This window comes from Arvicola amphibius, chromosome 1 (genome assembly GCF_903992535.2).
Source record: "Arvicola amphibius chromosome 1, mArvAmp1.2, whole genome shotgun sequence".
Taxonomy (NCBI): Eukaryota; Metazoa; Chordata; class Mammalia; order Rodentia; family Cricetidae; genus Arvicola; species Arvicola amphibius.
Window position 1 is genome coordinate 8360265 of NC_052047.1, and position 16835 is coordinate 8377099.

General features: G+C 40.8%; 1 protein-coding gene across 7 annotated transcripts in view; it reads left to right on the plus strand.

The window, feature by feature from the left end:
- Positions 1-1347: 1347 nt before the first annotated feature.
- Positions 1348-16835, plus strand: part of Hnrnpd (heterogeneous nuclear ribonucleoprotein D) — an 18803-nt gene continuing 3315 nt past the window's right edge. For 2 of the 7 annotated variants that reach the window (XR_005284306.1, XM_038319404.1), the window contains exons 1-5: positions 1348-1892; positions 3694-3750; positions 14268-14436; positions 15156-15317; positions 16364-16495. Coding sequence is in view for 6 of the 7 variants with exons in the window: in XM_038319404.1 (XP_038175332.1) it covers positions 1663-1892; positions 3694-3750; positions 14268-14436; positions 15156-15317; positions 16364-16495 (750 nt within the window). In the remaining variant the exon portion in view is untranslated. The remainder of the gene's footprint in view (positions 1893-3693; positions 3751-14267; positions 14437-15155; positions 15318-16363; positions 16496-16835) is intronic. The other 5 variants (XM_038319403.1, XM_038319417.1, XM_038319412.1 and 2 more) reach the window with 4 other exon arrangements.

Below are 16835 nucleotides of genomic sequence, written 5' to 3' on the forward strand. Positions count from 1 at the left end.
TTGCCACCAATCTGCAATATTTCACCTGAGTACAAAGCCATCTATTTGGCTAATATTTGGAAAGTGGAGACAAACGTGGAATCACTTCTACTTCTTAACAGTCTTGACATTGCCATCCTGTAATCTGCTTTAAAGTTATATAAGATTGTATTTTAAAGGTATTTCCACAAATTGACTCTTATTTGAATAATTTTGTAACACACATTCTGATGGTAATAAACCTTTTGTTTTCCTCTTTGGGATATTCTGATTATGTATAGTAACTATAAATTGATTAAGTACCCCATGGGAAGCATTTACTTCAATGTTTTTGAAGTGTTTTGCAAAGGCGTAATTCCAGGTTGGCCTCAACAATCCATCCTTCTTCTTTCTCCTGAGTTTTGGGAAGCCCAGTCTGGACACTTAGTAGGCAGTCAAGTGGTTGAGGTCAGAAAGGTATATAGTAATCCCATTTTTTGCTAAGACTCTTGCAGGAAACTGTGAAGCCCAACTCCTGAATAAGGAATTCTACGAGGTTTCTTAACGAATGATTTTTAAATCCTGAACCACACGCCTAACAGTGTTTTATTTTCCTTTTTATAAAATCGCCACCTCAACACCGCAAACTTAGAAATCTTGTAAAGATGATTCATGACATTTATATATCCTACTTAATACAAAGACTGGAACTCATTAAAAATACGAACCCCGGCGTCGCCTTTAACACACTTCCCAACCCCTAGGAACTTCAAAGAATCGTGGCCGGCTTTCGGCTCTTCTAGTAACGGAAGTAAAGCGTTAAGAGCTGGAAAGGAATTCTGCGAAAAAGCAGCTTCGGCCGCCAGCGGCCTTAAGCCAGCAGCCGGCGGAACCTCAATGTCACCCGGAGCAGGCGGGGACGACGGGCGGAGGAGCACGGCGAGCAGGGCATACGAGTGGCCACCGCCCCACGCAGGTTACTGGGCCCGCAGCCGCCGAGGCCGGAACCACCGCGGGGAGGTGGCTGAGCCACACCCCTCCCGGCCGGCCGCCCGGGCCAGCCGCGGCCGAGGAACGAGAGACTCCAGGAATCCACGGATGGGCGGGCCACAAGGGACGCGGGGGTCTCTCTAGCCGCCGCCCCGAACCAGCGCTCCTTGTTCTCGATGGTAGCCGCGCGCCCCTCTCCGGCGCGCCACTTCCGGTTCCCTTTAAAGGACCGCGCGGCGCGCCGGAGGAGCGTGAGAGCGAGCGGGGAAGGGAACGAGAGGGGCGGGCCCGCGAGGGGAGGGGGCGGCTGGTGGGTGGGGACTCGCGGTGGAAGGGGCGGAGGAGGCGCGAAGGGCGCGCTCCGGCGTCACGTGACCGGGACGCGCCGTTCTTCCGTCGGCCATTTTAGGTGGTCCGCGGCGGCGCCATTAAAGCGAGGAGGAGGCGAGAGTGGCCGCCGCTGCGCCTTCATCGTTTTCCAGCGCGGCCGACGGGGGAAGCGTGCGAGTGCGCGCCGCGCGAGAGCGGGAGTCGAGGGGGGCAGGCCGGGGACGAGGCGCCGGAGCCCTTGCAGCCACGCGCGCGCCTTGTCTTGTGTGCCTCGCGAGGTAGAGCGGACGCGCGGCGGCGGCGGCGGCGGGGATCACTTTGCTGCTAGTTTCGGTTCGCGGCGGCGGCGGCGGGTGTCGTCTCGGCGGCGGCGGCAGCAGCGCTATGTCGGAGGAGCAGTTCGGAGGGGACGGGGCGGCGGCGGCGGCCACGGCGGCGGTAGGCGGCTCGGCGGGCGAGCAGGAGGGAGCCATGGTGGCGGCGGCGGCGGCGCCGGGGGCAGCGGCGGCGGGAAGCGGGAGCGGCGGCGGCTCCGCGGCCGGAGGCACCGAGGGAGGCAGCGCCGAGGCCGAGGGGGCGAAGATCGACGCCAGTAAGAACGAGGAGGATGAAGGGTGAGTAAGGGGCGGCCCCGGGCAGCCGCTCGCCAGGCCCCCTCCCCCCTCCCCGCCATTAGGCCTCGCTCCCGCGCCCGCCCGCCCGCAGGCCCGAGTGCTCCGGCCTGCTCGCCCGCCCGGCCGCCCCGCTTGTACCTCGGGCTCCCCGGGGCCTGCATTTCCTCCTTCCCTGCCTGCTCGCCCCCTCCCCCATCACACACGTTTCCACCTTTTGCCGTCACCATGCTACTCCGCGGCCCGCCCTCTTTCCTCCCTCGCCACGGGTCTCCTCCCACCGATTTAGCCGCCAGGATTTTTTCCCGCCTGACGGAGCTACCCCCCCACCCCCCGCCATCTCTCCCGGATTTCTAACCTCATAGGCTTAAAAATGCAAACGCACAGAATGCTTTTTACTAGGCTTTCCAAGGTTGGGTGGGTGCTTGTCCACCACCCCGAGACGGCGCGATTATTTATCCGCTCTTGCTTTCAGGAAGGTGTAGGCTGTCCACCTCTCTTTCTCCCGCGTCGGCTTCAGGCCAGTGGTTTTTAGCATTTTAAATAAGTTTCGCCTTAGGACGCGTTCGTTCTGTCCACTGTACGCCGACCCCACGGCACGCTCACACCAGGCCCTGCATTTGTGCTGTAGACAGACTGGGCCTGCCGATGCCCCCGGTCTCCTTCCTGATGGCGCGTTGGTCTGGCTCCTCGGGCTCCATTTAAGTCCTTGTGGTCGATGGGGACTGCACTTGACTGGGGCTCTTCTACCTCCTGCCTGCGGTTGCCCTTCCCCCATTCTGCCAAGTTACTCTGCTGTGCACCCTTTTCGCGCCTTCAGGGTTGCCTATTTGTACAGATCGTAGTCTTTCCTTACTTACTCTGTGCAACTTAAAAATTTCTCTCCCGCCTTTTCAGTGCCCAGGAGCCTGTTTTGGTTTCTTCTCAGTCTCGCCCTCTTACTATTGTTGAAAGAAGCCCACTCGCCCTTTAAAAATACAATAAATTCTGTGTTGTTCAATGGGTTAATTTTTCAGGATTTTTTCAGTGCTAATCTGCTTTCTCTAATTGAAGTAACTTGTATTGCCACCAAAAGCTGCTTTTAATATGTTAAAATGCAGTTTTTTGGGAGCTTAGTATCATACAGGAGGTTAGGAAGGTGGGATGGATCCGGGTCCTTAGTTTTCATGTTCCCATTACAGATTGCTGAGCTTGAGTTACCGTTTCGATACTTTTTTTAATAATGGGGCTGTGCGTATGCAATTTTTTTACACTATATAAAGAAAAAGTTTCGGTGGGAAGTAAAAAAAAATGTCATTTAAGCCTGGTATTAGAAAACATGGTTTCCTTTAGTGGTTAAGAGTTTAAGATTTGTAGGGATGTTGGGGCAGCAGAGAAGTACTTGGAATATAGTTTTAAAAAATCTCAGTCAAGACTGACACTGTTCAGTCAGCTACTGGTTGTACTGGCTTTAGTGGGGAATTGGTGGGAGGGGAAGTGAATTTAAACAACTAATCTTGAATGGTAATGTGGCTTAGTTTTAGAAAAGGAATAACTGTTAATTATTTGAAGAATTAAGTTTTTAACATTTTGGGTTTTGCTTTCTGAATTCTGTTCTTTGGACAGAGGCACCAAAATGGTTAATTGTGTAACTGGGGCAGGCTTTCTATTACCCCTGAGTTTTGAAAGTTACAAAGTAGCTAGCTGTCTTTGTAGTTATTTTTTGTTGAACTGACGTATAAATGAATTAGTTTTTAACCCTAACAATGTCAAAAACTAAAACTAGAATTTTGATTGGTTGCTGTACCGGTTGTTAATTCCCTAGCCATTCAAACTCCTCCCCACGACACACTGAAGCAGCGACGGCACAGCGGGAAGAATGGTAAAACTTTTAAATTTTATTTCTGTCTTATAAAGATTTCAGTAGTCATAACATGCAGAGGCTCTATAATTTAGTTGCCCACTGAGTCCCAGGAGATTTTTAGACATTAATACGCTAGGATGAATCTTGTGCCTGGGCTATAAAGACTTTCTAGATATCCTAAGTAATCTGTGGGCAAAATTGATGCCATTGCGTGGTATATGGTTTGTGGTAATGCATGACAATTTGGCCAACCTAAACTAAATGTAATTAGTAATTTTTCTTTTAAATATGGGCAAGCAGAAAAGTTACTGTACTTCATTTAGTTTTTATTAGGTTGAAATATTTTTTGTTTAAATTCTAAGCTTAAAGCTAAATATAAAGGTTACTTGATAAAAATATTGTGTGTTGAAATGTCTTGCATGTTATACTGAAGTAGTCTGTCAAATAGACAGTTCCTTAAGTATATTACTGTGCTTTATGCAGAGTCCTCTATCTTCACCAGCAATATAAACACTTTAAGCATTGATTGTACTATACATAGGTGGGCTAAATGTGGCTTTCCCACTACAGCTCTTACCAGATTTTTTATTTTCAGTGTGATTTGGCTGGAATGTTAATTACAGTTGGTTGACATGTGTTCACATTTGCATGACTTCCCTTTGGAGGCTGGTAGGTTGAGTATTCTTTTTATCCCACTTCTCCCTCCTAAAATGTCAGTCTCTGCCCTCAGGCTCATATTTTAATTTTCTTGGGCTGTGTCTCTCACCATTGGAGATTAAAAAGCCAATACACTGCCTTATGTCTGTCTTTACAGACCATGTCTATTATTTTGGAAATACTTAAATTTTAAATGGGGTTTATTTTTTAACTACTCTCACCTACTCATTGTCCAGTTTTAAGCTGGAGGTAAAGTAGACTAACGTGCAAAAAGACTGGGTGGGGTCTGAATGAGACATAGTAAATAATGATGTTTGGATGAACCTTATATTTTGGTGCCTGCTGGGCATAGTTAACTAGGTAATAATGTCAAATTAAAATTTAACTACATTCGTCTTCTCTTTGAACCTTATGCAATTGTTAATTGTGTATAGTAAGTTGTATTGTATTGATCTTTAGATTTGAAGGTCATTGTTTTCACTGTTAAAAGACTTATCTTTGCTTCTTTGTTGAGTAGCAAATAAGTGTAAAGCTTTCTGTGGTCATTTGGAGAAAGTTGGGTAACCTCTGTCAGTGTTACAGAGTGTTTCAGGGGATGGCCAGTTCTCCACTGGCAGACTTTAGGTGGTAGGTTTTTCAGAAACAGTTTTACATTTTCACACTTCGAAGGCATTCTTACCCTCCAACCCTTATTCTGGAGACAGTCTCACTTTGTTGCCCAGGCTTAGGAGGCTCGTTTCATCACCTCACAAGTCTCTTGGACCAGAGGTGTGTTGCCCCTATGTGGCTAGGTTTCCCCTTCTATCCTCTTCACCCCTCCCTCTTTTCTTTCTCTAAGTTGACTTGATAATTGTACATTTATCCAACTCCATTTTGTTGCAGATGCTAAACTTTCTGAACAAAACAATGAAGATGCTTAAACATTACTTTTTTTGGTGCCCGTGTGTATATACCCTGTTTCTCTGTCTTCCTCACCAGTTTATATAATTATATAAATAGTAGTTGCTATAGTGAAGATGAGACTGGTTAGTAGGCTAAAAATCATGTAAAGTTCATTTCTTAAACACTTCCGTGTGCAGTTCCTGTTAAAATGAGATTTTTGTCCTGAAGTACTCTTTTTGAGACATGGTCTACGTGCCTAGACTGGCCTTTACCTAGTATTCATGTCTCCATCTCAAGTGGTAGGGGCTGTAGGTAAATGCCATTCACTGTTCCTGCTTTTCCTCCTAAAATATTTTTAAAGATGAATTCATTATTTGGTGTGGTTAATTCTTTTGCATATGAGAATGAATAGTTATTTTTAGAAGAGTATCCTTATTTCACAATTAATGGGATTTGGCAACAGTGGTTCATTACCATAGTAAAATGGCCAACTGAGTTCACCTTTAAAATTGTTTTTGATGTTAGATTTGTTTATCAGTGCTTATGTGGAAATCAAAGGAAACTGGTGAGAGTCTGTCCTCATTCTGTAATGTGGGTCCTGGGGATTGAACTCTGGTCTCAGACACAGCAGCAAGTGCCTTTACCTGCTGAGCTATCTTGTTAGCCACTTTAATATCTGCAACTTTAAGATCGGTGTGTAAAATCACTCTGCAGTGTCTCAGTTCTTTGGGGGGGTAGGTGGTGTCTGGGGAAATGTGCATGTGCATGCCATGTTGTAAGCTATGGGGACAGTTTTCAAAATGTAAAGACTGTTGGGAACCTGGAATACTATATAAACAATGTTACCAGATTAGATACATTGGAGGTGGGGTTGAATGAAAAATAGAACAGTTTGACTGAGTTGTCAGTATAAGAGGGTCAGGACGGTGTCACGGTATTGTAACCACTAGTGTGAGAGCTTGAGTGGGATTCTTCTTAGAGATCCTTAGTTCTCTCCTTTTTGAGAAGGGACTCCCACATGTTTTTGTTTGAAATGTTGGAGGATATATTACAAACCCCAGTGTTTCTGGGACAGTTTGAACATTGTTTGAAAAACCAATACTTTTAGATTCGTCTCATGCCAAATTTACTGGCCTTTTGATTTAGTAAGATTGGATTTACAGGCCTGTACTGTAAGTAGGTGGGTCTCCGTGTTTACTCGCTTTGGAACCTTTGCAGGGGTAAAATTGTAGAAACTGAAGCTCCAAATTTAGGGGAGCCACATTTAATGTTTTCCTCGTCCATAATGGAGATGGAACTGTGTGGGCGAATGTTCTGTTCCTGAACCATGCTCCCATCTAGGAGTAGTAGGCTCATTCGTCATCTGTTAAGAGAGACATGGAATATACAGGCCTGGGATTAGACTGGATTGCCATTTACAATTTCAGTCCGTTGTTTTTTTAAGGCAGGATCTCACTTTTTAGCCCAGGCCGGTCTAGAAATTACCAGACTCCTCACACTCAGCCTCCCAGGCAAATGCTTGAGGCAGTTCTTGAGCTGAAGTGACACCTTGTATAAATGCATATGTAGTCTCAGTAATTTAGCCTGGGTAGTCTGAGGTATAGAAGACATCTCATATGTACGTCTGTAGTTAGATTGGTAGATTGTGTATGTATGTCCCTCACAGTCCATTTTGCAGTGACTTAAAGCCACCAGGAAAGATAAATAACTGATCATCTTTAGCTTTAGGTGATGTTAGAGGCCATCCCTGAGAACATAAGAAAACAAACAGAATGACTCTCCCATTTCACTTAGGGCTGTATGCTTCGAATGTGCATGTTAGCGAATGGAGTGATGCAGAACTGGTTAGTTGTTTGATTTGATGTAGCTGTGCTTTGGGGTTATAGTAGATAGGACACCAAACTGACTCAGAAGGCCTGGGCTTTGTTTCTGTTACTTCCAACAGTGTGGTCTCAGGTAATAGAACACGTTTTTACTTGGTTTTCTGATCTATTTGCTGGAAACAATGCTCACCATAGGAAGACTGACTACACAGCCTACTTTCATGTCTTGTGTGTATTTATCCATTGCTCTAATAGTTGCTACTGCCAGTGATTTACTCCTGTGGAGTAAAGGTAAGCATATTTTAGTTTCTGGAGTGTGAAAATAGTATGTTCATGCTATGTACTTAAGTATTTTAGGGTGGGGGAAGACTGTATTGGCGTATTTGTTCAGTAGTCATAGTGATAGCTTTTAAGTATTGGGTTCTGTACTGAAATACTTATCTATATTTGTCCATCAAAATAAATGATGAATGAATGAGTAAATAATGAGTTAGGAAACCCACCTTCTGTCTCCACTGTAGTCTTAAGAGACAGAGGAAAGTGTCAGCAGATACACTGAACAAGCCACCAGTAAACAAATGTCTTTGAAATGAGCTTCAGATTTCATTACGTTAGAAAGTAATGTGATTCTGAAAGATGGTAGGGGTTGGTGATTTGGCTTGATGTCGGAAAACTTACCTATAATCCTGGGTTAAGAAAAGTAAACATCCATTTCTGTTTCATTAGTGTTATCTAAATTAATACCTAGTAGAAAACTTCTAAGATTATGAATAGGTAGTGGCCTTGGTTAACTCAAACCTTAACCTCCATGTTAATAAGGAAACACCAGTCTGTAACTCATGGGTAAGTGGAAGTTTACTTTATAAGGTTGGAAGTTTATTTACAGTGTTGAACAGTGTGGTAGAGATACTGGGTTAAGCTTTTAAGGTTTATTTTTTAAAAGCTGTCGTGTTTAATTTAGATGTTATGCCTGTTCTCCTTTCTTTTTCTTTTTGACACAGGATCTTACAATGTAGCCCTTGCTGGCATGGAACTCACTTTATAGACCAACTGGCCTTGAACTCCTATAGATCCACCTTCCTCTCTGCCTCCTGAGTGCTAGGAAGATGTTTTCCGTCTAGTTATCTTTCTTATGATGGTTGATGTGGGTTCCTTTTGGAGTAATGAGATTTAATATAAAAGAATTTAAAATCATTCTTTGAAATGTTTGCTCTGTGTCAGTCTTGAATACTAGGATACTTTTTCACACTTTGCTTTAAAATACCATAATATAGAAATCTTAAGGAGGAATTACCTGTTTAATAATGGGCAAATAATATTAGGATGTAGGTTTTACTGATTAAATAAAGTTTCCTTCACTAGCTAACTTTAGTACAGTTTTAAATAGTTTAAAAGTAATTTTCAAGTTCCGTAAACCACATCAGATATGTCTTGTTACTGTTAAAGGTTTGTCAGGGTGTTTCCAAGGGTAGTTTATATAGATTGTAAAGTCACTCCCTACCAAGTTGTGGTTCCCCAGTGTTAAAAAATAACCAGTGAGTACATTTAAAATAAATCCATAATTTCTAAAGAAAATGCTCTTTAATACATGCTCCTGAGACTTGTGGAGTTTATCATGTAGTGCTTTAAAAGTTAAGCTTTAATGATAGATAACCAGAAGAATTATGTAAAATAAGTGTGCTTGAATAACACCACTCTAAAGGGTGCCAGTGACTGGGCAGTTACAGTTGATCAGGCTTATACCCGGTATGAGTTGTTAGGGGTTTAAGCATTGCTTTATCTCAAAAGTGGGAGCAAAAGACTTGATAGGTAAAGCATCTTTAAATAAGATATTATTGTGTTTGCAGTATTAAACTAGTGATCTCCATGGTCTGGGTAAAATTAGCTTTGTGTACTAAGGAGAGGATGAGAGTTTTTTTAATGGTTATTTTTTTTAAGACAGAGTCAAATAATAGTTCAGTTTATTGATCCTCCTGCCTCAGTTTCTTAAATGCTATGATTATAGTCCTTCGTAATTAGAATTGTTAGGGCATTTTCTATCAGCCATCACTGCTTGCTAGGTATTGCTTCTTATGCTTTTAATTACTTAAAAAAAGCACTGGCATGTATGGAGGGTAGAGTTGAGTTACTGAGAGGATTTTAGAAGCTACATTTATAGAGGCTTATTCTACCAGAGGATCCAACCAAGTCAGGTGTTCACGGCTCCCTCTAACTCCAGCTCCCGGTGTACTTGCAGTCACATGCACAGAACACAGAGACACATACTTTCTGGATTTTTTGTTTCATTTTGTTTTTTGAGGCAGGGTTTCTCTGTATAGTTGTGGAGCCTATTCTGGAACTCTCTCTGTAGGTTAGGCTGGCCTTAAATTCAGACATCTGCCTGCCTCTGCCTCCCTGAGTTTTGAGATTAAAGGTGTGCAACAACACCACCTGGCTCATAATTTTTCTTAAAGGAAAGTGATGTAATTTCTTAACCTCAGGGTATTTCAGTCTTCTATAGGGTATTTTAGAACTTGAGCACTGAACATACATGATCTTATGGAAAACTTTTATCCTGGATGTTTACCCTTTAATGTTAGAATTTATGAAGCCTCTTCACTTGAAAATGAAAGCAAATGAGTTGGAGAGCTGACTGCTGACTCAGAGGTTAAGAGCACTGGCTGCTCTTCCAGAGGACCCAGGTTCAATTCCCATCGCCCACATGGCGGTTCACAACTGTCTGTAACTCCAAGATTTGACAACCTCACACAGAGCATACGTGCAGGCAAAATACCAGTGCAAAGGAAATAAAAGTAAATAAATTATTAAAAAAGAAAATGAAGACAAGAAACTTTATTTAGATTGTGTTTTGCCTCTAAAAATAACTTTTCTTGAATTAAAGTACATTCCTCTAAATTAAGGCAATTTTTATTCTTGACTGCAGGTGACCATTATTATTTTAACCTCCTTTAGGGCTGTATAGTTAGTAGGTGGCAGAACTAACATATAAAAATTGGCAGTTGGTCCCCAATCTCTAACCTTGCAGTAAAAAGCAATAAGATGTTCCACAAAGGAGTCTAAATTTCTGAGTGGCCCTGCAGAGCTCAGAATCAGCATTTGGGTAGTTAGTCATCAATACTAAGTTTTTTAACTATGCTTGACCCTGACTTTTTTTAAAATCTTATTTAATCTTATTTATTTATTTATTACGTATATAGTACTCTGCCTCATGTATCCCTGCAGGCCAGAAGAGGGCACCAAATCTCATTACAGATGGTTGTGAGCCACCATGTGGTTGCTGGGAATTGAACTCAGGACCTTTAGAAGAGCAGGCAGTGCTCTTAACCACTGAGCCATCTCTCCAATCTCACCAACCCTGACACTAACTTTCTTTTTTTTTTTTTTTTTTAAGATTTATTTATTTATTATGCATACAACATTCTGCCTCCATGTATGCCCACATGCCAGAAGAGGGCGCCAGATCTCATTAAGGATGGTTGCCACCATGTGGTTGCTGGAATTGAAAGCACAACCTGGAAGAGCAGGCAGTGCTCTTAACCACTGAGCCATCTCTCCAGCCCCGTCACTGACTTTCTCATCAGTAACTGTGAAAACACATTATTGAGTCTGTATTTCCTTTGGGCTATTAAAATACTTTGTTTATAAGTGGAATTAAGAAATTAAACTTTGTCAGTCAGGCATGGTGGTGCATATCCATACTCAGCACTGGGGAGGCTGAAGCAGGAAGATTTGCTACAAGTTTACCATCAGGTAGGATTACATGAGACCTAAAAGGAGTAGAGGGGACAGATGACCTTTGTAGGGTAAATTCTTTAATTGGGATTGTTGGTTCACTAATAGCTAAGGAACACATTTTAAATTTAGATTATAGCTTTAGGAGACAGTTTGTTGCTACTTTGACAGTTCTCTTGATAGTTTTAAATTAATTGCCTAGGAACTTCAAAGTTCTGTCCCCTTACTGAAAGGTGTTTATGTCTGCAGGAGTTAATAGCAATTTGAGAATAAACCTTTGACTTCAGGCTCCATCCCTATTGGACAGACAATAGGTATTGTGCTTTAAACAAGATAATGACTGTATAAAGTAGTTCAAATTAGTGTTAATCTCAAGCCATCTCAGAATGAGAGGAAGTTCATGATGGTGTTCTAGAGAGTTTGCAATAGGTGCCTATTTGTCCATAAAGTTTAGCAGACATCCTCCCACTAGGCTGCATACTATATAGTTAAACTTGTGCCTACAGAATAAAAATAGGGTGGACTTCATACTCCCATTTAGTAAAGGTAGAATACAATGTTTGTTGCAATGTATTGGCTTTTCTGGTTATTGTACTACCAAAATACTAATTTTAAGCTTTAGTTCAGAAGATGTTACATTTCACAGAAGATTTGGAAACATGTTACCTGGCCTCTTTACTTGTAGCTTGGAAGGGAGATAATATTCATTATAGAACAAGTAATTGCTTGCTGGCAAAACTGAAAGAAAATGTGTTCTAAAAGCTAAGCAAGTGAGATGCACCTGATGTATCAGTAGCTTGCTTCAGAGAAAATGAACATACTACGGTAGCTTAAGAGAGATGGCAGGTCCACAGGCTGTTAAATCACGACTGCTGTGTTGACGACTATCATTCCTTGGAGCCAATTGTGGGAGCTCCACTAGAGGTGGAGGCTGGAGAATTGGCACCAATTTGAAGTTAGCTGGAGTTGTAGTGTAAGACCTTGTCACAAATTGTCTTAAAAATTCCATTTAAAATAGTTGGAGGTAGAAAACAGTTGCAGGACTAGGGAGGACAAACAAACAGTACTTGGAGAAAAAGGTAATACTATGTAATGTATAAAAGTTAAAAGATGACCAGAAATTTAATATTCTGGATAAAGGAGATTTGTTTATAGAATGTTTGCAGTGAACAGTTTTAGCTCTATTAAGAGTGTGAAGGTTTTTGTTCGTTATTAAGAGAGCACTTCCATTAGGCCACTGGGTCAGTTGTTGGTGACTTGGTATGCATATCTTGTATTTAGAAAGTTAACTTCCTATCTGAACAGCAGTTATGTGGTTTGAAAATAGTAGACACTTCATTCTGTGTGTGATTTCTTTTTGAAGATTTGTTTATTTAGCGTGCGCTGTGTTTTGCCTGTATATATTCTGCATGAGGGTGTCAGATCTCCTGGAACTGGAGCTAGAGATAGCTCTGAGCTTGTCAAGTGTGTGCTGGGAATTGGACCCGGGTCCTCTGGAAGAGCAGCCAGTGCTCTTAATTGCTGAGCCGTCTCTGCAGTCCTCTGTTATTTTTATTCGGAAGTATATATAACAATTTTAAATTGAGGACTTTCCCCCCATACATTGCTTTCATGAAATAAAAACAAATTCTGTCCTGATAATTGGGTAATGGACTAGACTTTTCTTGGTTTTCAGGTTTACCCTATACACTGTCTTTTATTAGGACGTAAGTTTGGTTAGACCAAAATAATTCTAAATTATTCAGTTATTTATGTGGAAATTCCGTAATAACAGAAATGGTTACTAGGTAGTTAAACTTACCTGAATTTGTTTCTGTTGTAGAACTTAACGGTATCTAAGCAAGAGACCATTGCTTTGTAGTTAATATCTTTGTCTTTAAAAACTAGCATCTGCCTCCCCTTGAAAGGTGCATATTGGTAATGAATTTTCACTTATGAAAGTTGTATTCTGGTCTTGTAGGTAAAAAATACTGTGTGTATAGCAGTGGTTATTAAATAGGGTTATATATTAGGAGTTGAAAGAAACATGTATTGAAAAGTTTTAAATTTTTCATGGAATTGGCAATAAATAGACATTTAAAAGTACATAATGGGCTTTGGTTATATTCATTTGATTATAACATTACTAAGTGATTATAAGTTTACTTTAGGACTAGACACTTTGAAAGAGTCTTGAAAATTGGGGCTTGCTCTGTAATATGTTCAGGTTGAAAACCTAACTTTAAATGGAAAGAGTTGAATGTCACCTGAAGTAAGTGTATTTGTACTTAGTTAGCATTGGTATTAGCATTAATTCAAACAAACTTGTGGTAAGATGATAACACTTTAGTTAACTGGATGCCTTAGAGGTGAAGATAAAGAGATTGATGAGCATCTTCCTGCCCAGTGGGCTGTAGTGGCAGCCTGTTAAAGGTCTAAAGTGGGGAGATGTTTACTGTTTGCAGAGCTGAGAGCTGGTGCCTTATCTTCCCCATCCCTTTTCATGACACCCCCCCTCCCAAGTTATGAAGGTGAGAACATCTTGATCAAGCATGGTTTTATCTCTGAAGTGAAAAATTTTAGCCTTATAGGGCTAATTTTGACAACTTACTGTTTTCAGTTTGACTCTTAAAGGGTAAAAGGTACAGATATGCTTTTATAATTACTGCTGTTAACTTACTGGTAAAACAAGCAGATGTAGAAAGGATCACAGCTGCTGCCAGAACTGCTTTTTGGCATTTTACTGTATGTTGGGACTTAATTTGTTCTTCTATATGGCCTTTTCTTGGGTGTTTTCCACTTACCATTTTACAGGCCTAAGCATTTCATAACTTGTTAGCTGAGGTTCTACTGTAAGTAAATAAATCATCTAAGTTAGTGAGACGTGATTCAGTGGGTAATTCTCCATGCAGTTTACGTGATTACTTTGTTTCTTTTTAAGGACTCTCAGAAGTGAAAAAGGTTAGTTCAGTTTGGAGGACTTAGCATTTTTCCATTTTATGTTCTAAGAGTTCTGCAGATGGGAGAACTATTAAAAAGTAGAAAAGCAATCTCAGCGTAGACAGTGTGCTGGGGGCTGCCACACTGGAGACTGCAGCATAGCCCTTGACATGGTTAATGAAGATTTGTTAAGATCTAGAAGCCAAGATTTTACCTTTAAAAAACTAATACTTTTATTTGGCATGCATGCATATATATATATACATATATTTGTATATATATGCATATGTATGTAAATTCCAGCAATTAGCTTCTTGCTCAGTATTGTGGTTGATCAGAAGGGGCAATGTTAAGTGGAACTTTAAGCAATTGTGTTTTTTGATACGTGTTTGTGTAGGAAGAATAATATTTTATTGTACTAAATAAATGTAGTTTGAAAAGGGTGGGTTACTGATGTGAGTAAATACAAGGCAAGGTTTAATTTTCTTCTTAGCATTTTAATACTGCTTTTTGTCTTTACAGGAAAATGTTTATAGGAGGCCTTAGCTGGGACACTACAAAGAAAGATCTGAAGGACTACTTTTCCAAATTTGGTGAAGTTGTAGACTGCACTCTGAAGTTAGATCCTATCACAGGGCGATCAAGGGGTTTTGGCTTTGTGCTATTTAAAGAGTCGGAGAGTGTAGATAAGGTAGTGTGTTATATATTCTGATTAATGAAACATGGAGAATTTGATAGAGTGAACTTGTATGTTACTTGTGGATTCTTTTCATGAGAAAGATGAGACACATATCTTACATTCTTTCCTTGTTTGAAACAAGGTTGCATGTGTCTTGGATTGGACCCAGACTGTATTACTTGAATTTCCTGTCCTCTACTGTCCATGTGCTGGGACAGTGGAGGTTCATTAACACACCCTGTGTTTTGAAGGGAGAGGTGGATTTGGGAATTATTTACTGAATACTTTCCATGTGCCAGCCTTTCTAAATTAAAAGTAATTTTAAAAAGGACTGAGGTGTAATAAGTACATGGTCTATGTTCAGTCCCAGCAGACATTTTCAAGAAGGTAGTGGGGGATTTTAAAAGTCTAATTAAAAAGACAAAGTATGACAAGTTGGCAGAAAGTGCCTGTTTTACATTTTTGTTAGACAAGCAATTTGTCTCACTCAAGTCTCTGAATCAGATATCTATACAACAATCAACTTTTTAATTTAAGTCATTAGCAACCATTGTTTATCAGTTAAAGGTGATGGTTACCTAGTTAGTAATCAATTCAACTGGTGTGGTACTTCCCCTCCATCATTCTTAGTGACTTTTATACTTGGGCACTAGTCTGTATTAGCTGAAGTAGTTTATTTCTGTACATTAGTTAAGTTTTACATATTAAAGTGAAAAACTTAATTTTCTTAGGTCATGGATCAGAAAGAACATAAATTGAATGGGAAAGTCATTGATCCTAAAAGGGCCAAAGCCATGAAAACAAAAGAGCCCGTCAAAAAAATTTTTGTTGGTGGCCTTTCTCCAGATACACCAGAAGAGAAAATAAGAGAGTATTTTGGTGGTTTTGGTGAGGTATGTGTGTTTTGATCCAGTTTATGTCAAAAATTAATGTGTAATTGTACATTAAGTGGACTTGGCCACTGTGTTTTTCAGAGTTGCAAAAATTCGTAATAAGGAAATTGAATGAGCAGATCTGAAGATTAGGGAACTTTTTTTTTTTTTTTTTGAGCATGTGCATATGTAAAGTACTGGGCACATGGGCAGTGGGTCTGTTAGGTAACCTAGGCTGTCCTTGAACTTCTTTCTTATTCCCTTTGAACTCCTTAATTTAAGACACCTTCCTGCCTCTGTCCCACATAAACTACAGGAATGACCCATTGTGTCTGAGTTGTACAGCATGCTTAACTCAGAACATTTAGAAGGAAGAAAAGTACAGGCAGTATGAGGAGGAAGTCAAGATTGAGTTACCTGAAATATAAAAAGGAAACATTTAAGAATAGTAAATAAGAACAGAGTAGTGTAGTAACTTACCAATTTAAATATGTATAAGTGCCAATTTAGTGAGACTGTAGACGTACTGAAATAGTGAACTATCAGTCCCTTTCATGAATTAATAATCAAAGCTAAGCTGAGATGTTTGTGGCCTTGGTCTCCAAGGACATCATGCTGACTTCTCTTACTCAATTCAAATAGAATACATACTTTTGTGTTAGGGCTTAAAAATGGAATGCCTAATATTCATAAGTACTACACATAAAAGCCTGGGTATTTAGGTTTTCCTATGTGATTGTAGGAGCAAGCAAAAGTGGAGCTGCTGCAGCCACTGTCTCCAGTTTGTAGTCCTGTTACTCTATCACATCTTTTTCTCAGATGCAGATTCTCTCTTGTTTCTTTTAAGATGGCTATTGTCTCATTTTTGTTCTTATGGGGCTCTGTATTTGTGATCTTTGAGTTAGGTAGAAAGAAAGACTGATAAATCACCAAAGATTAGAAAAATGGGGAGACAGCAGAATAGAGCTTGAGTGAAATGTGTTTTCTTTGCCACCCTCTGTAAATTTGTTATTAGTGTTAATAGAGCACAAGCTAGAATACTAAGTCTTTTTTTTCCCTGCTATCAGGTGGAATCCATAGAGCTCCCCATGGACAATAAGACCAATAAGAGGCGTGGGTTCTGTTTTATTACCTTTAAGGAAGAGGAACCAGTGAAGAAGATAATGGAAAAGAAATACCACAATGTTGGTCTTAGTAAAGTAAGTTCAATTATTGAGTGAGTGGCTCAGAAAACTTGTTGTGGTGCAATGTTGGGCTGTCGGATCCAAGTTGCTTGCTTGTACTTACAGTCTGCTAGCTGAAGTCACCAGTGAACTCTTTGCTTTCGTTGGTGAGCAGCAGGGATTTGTTTGTTAAATGTATTTTTATTATTTATTTATTTTGGTTTTTTGGGGGCTGTTTCTCTGTACATACAGATTCCTGGCTCCATAGACCAAGGTGGCCTTGAACTCAGAGATCTGCCTGCCTTTGCCTCCGTCTGCTGGGGTTAAAGGCATGTGTCACCACCAGCATTAAAATGTATTTTATATAAACTTTTAC